The sequence below is a fragment of the Triticum urartu genome, chromosome 4A (assembly GCF_056163025.1).
Source record: "Triticum urartu cultivar PI428250 chromosome 4A, HENAU_Tu73, whole genome shotgun sequence".
In the NCBI taxonomy this organism is placed as follows: domain Eukaryota; kingdom Viridiplantae; phylum Streptophyta; class Magnoliopsida; order Poales; family Poaceae; genus Triticum; species Triticum urartu.
Genome location: NC_141876.1, coordinates 323,816,161 through 323,824,629, shown reverse-complemented (window position 1 = coordinate 323,824,629; position 8,469 = coordinate 323,816,161). Strand labels below are relative to the sequence as shown.

Sequence of the window (8,469 nt, the reverse complement as noted above, 5' to 3'; positions counted from 1 at the left end):
TGTGTGCTGACGCATGTGTGGGCCTGCCCAACTTTATTATGGTATCTGTTTTCTACCACATGGTTGTATCATCATATATTGGCATGAGTCCAATTCGCATAGCAAGTGTGGCTTTGCATATTTGCTCGAGCCTGACCTTAGATTATTCATTGCTTGCATAGCCACATGAAAACACCCACCTAAGAGCAACACCAACGCACCGACCCAAATGGACGGCGGATTTGTCCGTTTTTTATCCGTTTGGGTCGGCCCGACGGACATCAACGTCTGCTTTTATGTTTGGGTCGGCGCATGCGTCCAATGCTGGCCCGACCCATTTTGAGGCGCGCAAAAAATATAGAATACACATATTTTGAAAATAAAAACAAACATTCATTAAACATGCAAAGGCATTGCGCGTGTGGCGATAGTCCATGCGTCCACGTCTAACATAAAAAAGCTAACTACGAGGCGGCGCGCAGCCCTAGGCATCCTCCTCGTCATGGTCGAGGCCGATGAGGTCGACGAGCGTCGATGCAGGGCCGGCACAGGGGAACGCCGTGTTCCAGACGACGTTGATGTTGGGCGCGGGCTGTGCCGCCGCCTCCTGGGCCTGGCGCGCCTCCTCCTTGGCCTCGCGTTGCTCCTTCTCGGCGTCGCACTCAAGCATCTCGAGGTATTTGCCGTGGCGGCGCTTCTCGGCCAGCCGTCGCTGGTACCATTGTTCGAGGTATGCCGCCTCCTGCGCTAGCGTCGCCCCCATCCAGACCGGCGGAGCGGTGACCCACTCGCGCACTCGCTCGGTCCATGAGTAGCGCTTGACGGGGGACTGCTCTGGCTCCGGCTCGAACTTGACGGGGGAAGGCGGGGCCACCAGCGGCACGACGCAGTCGCCCGCCGCGGCGGTGCCGGCACTGGGATCCTCTCCTAATCCAGATGTCAGTCGTGCGACAGGGTGACGTCGGGGTACGGGAAAGGCACGTGGTTCTGCTAGTGCCACTCCGCCTGGTGCACTGGCTCATTGACGCGCTGCCTCGGCCGGCAAGCTGGCGGAGGCGGGGGGGCTCGGGGGGAAAAGGGGTGGCGGAGGCCTTTCCCTTGGCTTTGCTGCTGCCGGCGCCGGAGAAGAGCCCCATCTGGCTGGCTAGGGTTACCACCGACGGGGGCAGCGAGATGGAGACGGAAGCTTTCTGGAAGCGGATGAGGACGGCCCTGCATGGTCGGCTTAGAAAAGGACGATCGTCATCATTGACGCGTGGGCCTGAGGTGGGTGGTCGTCATAATTAAGCTGACCAAACTGGCCGCTGGGTTGTTGGACGACCGCCAGGTGGGGATGCGTCAGACACCAAAAAGGTGCGTGTGGCGTCCACTTCGCGTCTGCACCGACGCATCTTGGCCGCAAATTTGGGCTGCAAATGCGTTGGGGCGGATGTAAAACAGATATAATTTGAGTTTGAGTCGGTGCATTGAGCCTCCGCTTTTATCCGCGTCAATTCAAACGAACGCAAGCGGATAAAATAGGTCACCCTATTGGAGTTGCTCTAACTATGCAGTATGTGAACACCTGAATGCAGATGAGGGCGGATGCTAAGTCGCCGCCGGCGGCTCCTGTCGGACTGCGTGATTGAATGCACACAACATGGTGGAGAAGGAGAGTAGTCTGCGAGCAAAGACTTTGGTGATCAGTGCTTCGTGTACCTCACCGTTGGGGGATGTCGGCGGGCTTAAGTAACCGGACTTTAGCCTCAGGTGGTGAGACGAAGTGGTGCCATGCAACGTTCACACCTATATTAAAGGAGACGTTCGTCGGACTGTTGGGTTTTCATAGAAATTCGTGTGGGACTCTAACGTCAGTCTGACGTGGCGGACGCTTTCAATCACACCCGGGCCTCCTCATATTTTGGCTGAATATGAGGGATGCCGGTCAATCCGGACTTTTGAGGCGCTCGTCTTGATAGGATATTTTTGACTCGTCACTGACTAGACCGTCCGCCCGATCGTATGAGGGGAGTTTAGGGTGTCCGGCTGTAGATGCTCTCACATCCTTGGGTTGTTCGTCTATGTAGTATGGCATATAAAGAGGACGTTTATGCATTATTTCATTATATGCACAACATACACCTGCTAATTTATCGGGTGGTCAGACAAACCTACGCATAACGTCCCAGAGTGCGGAAACATGCCACACTCGCAAGTGTAGGTGTCGCTCTCACGGTCTATGATCACCCCGTAAGTAAAACCGCATAGAAAATTGGTTTGAAGTTAAAATTTATAAAGTTTGACCAACTTTATAGATAAAAAAATCAAACGTTGACAAGTGCAAAATCCACACAGAACTATTTCCCGTGAAGATAAGTTTCATATTGTATTACTTTAGTATTGTTGATGTTGAGTTTTAATAGTATAAATATCATCAAAAATTATGAAGTTTGACTTCCGATAGTTCTTACATGCAAAAGTAGAAAGGACTGGAGAAGTACATGAAATCTAACACAATAGCATACAGAATTCTGTGTACCGCCCGGTGTAAAATTGAGCAATAAATTAACCTGATAAAAATATGCATGGGAAAACCACATTAAAAGTATAGGATGGAACAAGTAGGAAATTATGCTGAGATCAATGAATTAAGGTCCCGTCAACTTATAGAATTAAACAGTGAAATAAGGTCCCGACTACTTTTCATCAAATAAGTCTGATGAAAGCTGACAAATAATGAAATAAAAGATAGACGGAAAATTAAATTGTCCATGATTTATTGTGATTATCCCTGTCGAGATACTGATGAGCATCCCGATGTTGCGTGTGATAAGGTCAGTTCTTCCGTTTGTAGGTCGTTCCCACCCCGCAAGTTGTGTGATAGTGGCCTCCAAGCTTACACTTTGTGCCTTTTACCTCCTTGGGAGGCTTCTTAGGACCATCATATGTTGGACAGGTGCTCACGTAGTGACCAACTTGGCCGCAGTTCTTGCATTTTCTGGGAGCAGATTTTGGTTTACCGTCACTCTTTACTGTGTTTGACTGGTTGCTCGACAGTGGTGTGTACTGTGTGTCCTGAGGGAATCTCCAGCCGCCTCCCTGAAAGCATCCCCAGGACGCCTTTTTCATCGCCGGCGTGTTTTTTTTTCGCCCAGTCACGCCTCCAGAACCTCAAATAGCGCCAGATTTTGTTAAAATTACGCCCGACGGTCCCGATCCAAACCCAGAAAGGTGGGGGCCAGCTGAGAGCGCCGGCACTCCTTTTGCATGCAAAACCCCACAAGTCAGTCTCTCTCCTCACTCTTTCTCCTCTTTTCCTCACAGGCCCACCACGTGCCTGACCTCTCTCTCCTCTTCTCCTCGTTCGTGTCGCCGCAGCCGAAGGCCACGTCGGGGAGTTCCGTCTTGGCCAGCGTGAAGGACTCGGCGGCCAGGAAGCCCTGCGTCGACGAGGCATGCGACCGTGGTCCAGGCGGCCGGCGACGCTGTGGACGGGCGCGGGCGACGAGGCTTGGCGGCCCCGGCACCGGGCGCACCAGCCACGGGCGGCCCCGGCCCCGAGCGTGGCGACCCCGTGCCGCGCTGCACCGGCCACGGGCAGCCTCGGCCACGACCGTGGCGACGAGCCGACGCTGCCACCGTCTAGCAGACGCGGCGGCGGCTTCAACGGCCTGATCTTGCCTTCGTCGAAGAGCTCGTCGGCCGTCGGCAGCTGATCCGGCTCCTGCGCGCTCCGGTCGAGGAGGACGCCGGACCACATGGCGAAGTCCGCGTTCTCACCGTCCCCAGTCGCCGTCGCACCGGAGCCGACCCCGGGCTTGGGTGTTCCCGGCTTCTCCTCCCAGTCGAAGGCCATGGATCCGCAGAGGACCTGAACGGCAGCCAGGATGGAGTCCTTGTGGTCGAGGTTGCAGTCGAGGCTTCGAGCGAGCGGGTCCGACGCCTTGGGCTTGGCCACGTGCCATCGGTGCTGGGGCCGCGCGTTCTCGGCCTCCGGCACAGAGGACACGCTCTTTCGCCGCTCCGGCGTGGGGCCCCGCCGGCCGGCAGGGGAGGACGGCGACGCGGCCCGCGGCGCACGCGACGTCTGGTAGAAGAAGGACTCCCCCAGGTAGGACACCGAGAGGCTCCGCATCGTGGTCGCCGTCACGGTCGCGGCCACGAGCATGGGCGACGTGGCGTGGCGTGCTGCGACGGGGGAGTCGAGGAGCGGCCGCGCCGCGCCGACAGGGAGCGGCGCGACGAGGACGAGGACGACGAGGTGGAGGAGGCCGGCGATGCGGCGGAGGCGAGGTAGCGCGAGGAGACGGGCTTGCTGCCGGAGCATGCGGGCCGGCGCGCCGTGGCGCCGGAGTTGGGCTTGTCGAGCGCCGGCGTGAGCAGCCGTGCGGGGCGAGGAGTAGGACGTGCGGGGCTGGAAGCCGTCGCCCGCGCCGGAGAACAACGCGTATATGGCGGCCGCGCGCTCCGGGCTGGCGACGAGCGAGGCGGTGATCGAGAGGCTGAAAAAAAAGGAAAAAGTGACTACCTGGGAGGCACAACGACTGGAAAAATGCACGCCCCCGTATCAAAAATTTCGCCGGGGCGATCGCAGGACGCCGAAAAAATGCCTTCTGAAAGGCACAACGGCTGGAGATGCCCTAAGTAGCATATACACCATGCTGTGTTGATGGCATTTCATCTTCCACAAAGCCACCTTCTGCGGCTTCATCCTTATCTTGGCATTCTGCATGCATTGAATCAGCTCCTCCAACATCCAGGCATGGGCAGCACTTGGTTCCATGTCCTTCTGAGCCACATATGTTGCACTTCCTTCTGTTTTTGTCTATAGCCATCTCTACCGCTGACCTCATTCTTTTGGTCTTGCCTGCCTTTTGATCTTTTTCTCTCAGGTGGTAGCACTATGTCATCTTCATCTTGGTAATTCACCTCCCTGCAGTGTGCGTCAAGCGTTGTTTGTTCGTGTGTGATGTCCTGCTTACCACCTTCTTGGCTGAAAACAGGACCGTTTCCTGCGTCCGGATTCACTCCCTCCTGCACCAACCCAGACGAGATGTTCTTCTTCTCTTTTGTAGGTTTATTTCCCTCACCGTTGTTGATCTTCATTAGCTCCTCTCTTAATTCATTGAACCTCTTGATTGCATGCTCGAATGATGGCACTCCTGAGTTTGCAAGCTTCACCAACTCCAAAGCTTTCACATATGCAATGTTATGTCTAAATGTCTTTGAAATTTGCACACTTGAATCCCTCTGGTAGGCCCTGAGATCCTCAGGTAGCATGTCTCTCGCGTCCCTCGTCCACCTCTTCATTATGTATTTCTCTGGGATTTTTCGGACTCCCACATGGAGCATTACCTATTATATATTGGGAAAAACTAACTGGTCAGTTGAGGAAGCTATACAAAAAAAGTCATACTCATGTGATGATAAAAATGTTCACCTTTAGGACGTGTCTAAATAACATCCCAGAGTGCGGGAACATACCACACTCGCAAGTGTAAGTGTCGCTTTCCCGGTCAACGTTCACCTCGTAAGTAACTTTGCACCAGTGCTTCCTTGTTTCTGCATTTACATGCTCAACTATCATCTTCCCGTCGAGTTGGAAACCTTTCACCATGTATGGCCCAGATTGATATAGCTCCTCGGAGAATTTTTTAAACATGGCCCTAGTGTATATACATGAAGCATGACTTTCCAGTGGAACATTTAGTTTTAAGACAATCTTGTCTTGCATAATGTCAAAATGATGTCAAAACTTATTTTCTTCGGACTACGGCATTAATATATTTTCTGGTCAGTTCTACCTTGGTGGTGTGCGCTTCTTCATAGTCCTCTTCGGCACATCTGTCGGAGTATATTTTGTTGAACTGGATGACGAAAGAATTGATAGGCACCGATCTTGCTACGTAGCTTTTCAGCACACTATTCATGCACTCACTTCTCTGTGTGCTACTCATTTTTGCACAGAAGTTGTCGCACAGATATGGTTTTGCCCACTTAGCTCTCACCTCGTATATCTGCCTCATGAAAGAGTTTCTCTCCAGGCCGTAGGTGTACATCAACACTTCCCACTCTTTCTCGAATTCATCCACGGTCATCATCTCATTGACTAGCAGGTCGAATTCTATTCTGAATTCCGACCCTTTTCTATATATATTACCTACCTTCTCCTTCATCTTTTTTAGTACGTGCCATTTGCACCAGCGGTGGGCTGTTGTTGGCATTACATCGGCGATAGCTAGCGCCATCTGCCTACTCTGATCCGTTAAAGTATCAAAATTTGAAAAATAAAACATTAGAGCCCGTATATTATTTGATGTCGAAATAAATGTAATGAATGCCTTACCTGTCAGAAATGTCACCGGTATTTTTTTGTCCATGGCTGTGATGAATGTCTCAAATGCCCATTTGAATGCTTCCACGGTCTCTTCACGCAGTATCACGCAACCGAACAAACAACACTGGTGGTGGTTGTTTACCCCAATGAACATGCCAACTGGCATTTCATACAAATTGCTCTTGTAGGTTGTGTCAAAAGTGACAACATCTCCGAAACAAGAATAATCCGCCCTGCTTTTCTGATGGCACCAGAACAAACCTGAAACTCTTCTTTCTTGGTCTGACTTCACTGCAAAATAAAAACCTCTATTCTCAGCTTGCATGTTTGCAAAGTAGCCTAGAGTTTTTATAATGTCATCCTGGCTTGACTCATGTGCTATTGATGCACACATGCTGCGCAGAGATCGTTTTCTGAAAGGAACATCCTCATAACGGTCGTGCATGTCAGACATGACCCCGTAAATCTTGGTGAGTGATACATTGTTAAGACGCATGTGACTCACTAAATCCTTGACCGACGAGTCGATGTGGTTGTGACACTTCCATATTTTGCTCTCCCCTATTGACTGGGCCATCCGGTGATTATGTTCTAAAACAACGATTGCATAATACCAACCATCATCATGTGTACGTAGGACTCTAACTATTGCACGACAATTTGTCCCAGCAGATTTGGAGTTCTCTGTGTTGTCTTTGCCCTTCATAACATTTGAGGAAATGAACGTGTTAGAAAGTGATTGAGAGCAAGAGGAACACTTTTCTGAGGAAAATAGATGGTGTACAAAATACTCACCTCACATGAGCACAGTATGTCTTGTTTTGACTTGTAATTATTGCCGTTTACGTATTTGTTTCCACGCTTGATGCCAAAACCAAGTTCCCATGAATATGAATTGTAAAACTCATATGCCTCCAGTTCAGAATTGAACACCATCCCAACGGCTGGTTCAAAAACTACTTTTTTCTCTGAATTGGCTGCTTCTTCAATTGCACGCTCTATCGCTCCCTTGTATCCTTCTTCTGGTACCCTAAAATCTTTCCCAGTCTTGTTTCTGCATCAAACAAAAAAAGTTGCATGAAAATGCAAATTCTTAATTCATTGTACGAAGCACGCATACTGGGAGATAATGAAACACGGATGCAAAAACGTTCTAACTGCAAAAGTAACACCGGCTCTAACGTAATTCCTTTGCTTAAATGAATTGTACTAGTGAGCCAGTTGTGAGTTGGATGATAGCCAGCACGTTACCTTTGACGTCTTGTCCATCCTGCATTTGCAGCATCGTCTTGAAGCCCTGATGCCAGCGTGGCCGACTGACCTGGTTTGCTATCTTCATCATTTTGAGGGCGATCCAGATCTATTGTCTCACAAAACGAATTAACCTTGCTTGCGGTGGCTTGGAACATCGGATCAATGCCCATTTGCTCAGGCACCTGACTTGCAGTGGTCTCAAATGTTGGATCCATGCGTTCTTCCCCTGATGCATTGGCTAACGCCGTGGATACGGGAGATTGTTACATGATTGGTGCAGGAATTCAAAACTCATCACGGTGCCGAGACGGTGAAAAAGGCGTAATGGATAATATGCTAAAAACTCACTTTGATTGCCGACGAACTCCCCTTGCCTCGCTACGCCGTTGTTCTCCTCCATTCTCTGTACTGAAGTTGCTCCACAAACGAAGTGCTCTTTCTTCGCTGCTAGGTTGTTCACTTCTGTGTGGCGGCTTCGGGGAGAAAAATGGGGATGGTCAAGGTCTATGTTGCCCTACGGCTTTTGATCACGGGAACTGCTGCCCCCCATGCCAGCTTTGGTGATCTCTGAAAAGGCTGCTAACTTTTCAGTACATGGTCACGGGAGTCACTTCTTCTTTTTCCTGCTCCAATTCTGGTCAATGGGGCTAATGCATAGAGGACAAACGTGGACATGTACCCCATACATCATGCATGTCCATGATGTTGCGCGTGACTGATGCTACAGAAAATGTTTGCCATATATACAAGTTATTAACAATCGTTTGCAAGAGTGATATAGACTTATAGTGAGCGTTGTGTATGGATATATGTACATATAAAAGGAGAAACATCCTACATTTCCGACCGTAGCGCCGTTTTATGCAGTGCCGCTTAGCAAAATGATAAAAGAAGGTCCTCGACTCACTCCCTACGCCCCT

The 8,469-nt window shown here is 50.7% G+C and overlaps 2 protein-coding genes across 4 annotated transcripts; both read right to left on the bottom strand.

Annotated features, from left to right (window-relative positions):
* Window positions 1-4,335: 4,335 nt before the first annotated feature.
* LOC125553739 (protein FAR1-RELATED SEQUENCE 3-like) lies at window positions 4,336-5,891 on the bottom strand. 2 transcript variants are annotated; one of them, XM_048717466.2, is made up of 3 exons: window positions 5,763-5,891; window positions 5,399-5,624; window positions 4,336-5,313 (listed from the first exon to the last, which is right to left on the bottom strand). In XM_048717466.2, the coding sequence occupies exons 1-3, from the start codon at window positions 5,783-5,785 to the stop codon at window positions 4,699-4,701; spliced, it is 864 nt and encodes a 287-aa protein (XP_048573423.2). In that variant the 5' UTR covers window positions 5,786-5,891; the 3' UTR covers window positions 4,336-4,698. The 2 variants fall into 2 exon arrangements, with proteins under 2 accessions (XP_048573423.2, XP_048573422.2); XM_048717465.2 differs by lacking the exon at window positions 5,763-5,891 and having other exon boundaries at window positions 4,337-5,313; window positions 5,399-5,692.
* A 185-nt stretch (window positions 5,892-6,076) lies between these two features.
* LOC147975730 (protein FAR1-RELATED SEQUENCE 3-like) lies at window positions 6,077-8,124 on the bottom strand. Of its 2 annotated transcripts, none has more exons than XM_087518323.1 (5): window positions 7,898-8,124; window positions 7,547-7,787; window positions 7,091-7,349; window positions 6,305-6,995; window positions 6,077-6,210 (listed from the first exon to the last, which is right to left on the bottom strand). In XM_087518323.1, the coding sequence occupies exons 1-5, from the start codon at window positions 7,947-7,949 to the stop codon at window positions 6,197-6,199; spliced, it is 1,257 nt and encodes a 418-aa protein (XP_087374449.1). In that variant the 5' UTR covers window positions 7,950-8,124; the 3' UTR covers window positions 6,077-6,196. The 2 variants fall into 2 exon arrangements, with proteins under 2 accessions (XP_087374449.1, XP_087374450.1); XM_087518324.1 differs by having other exon boundaries at window positions 6,082-6,215; window positions 7,898-8,123.
* Between the last annotated feature and the right edge of the window lie 345 nt (window positions 8,125-8,469).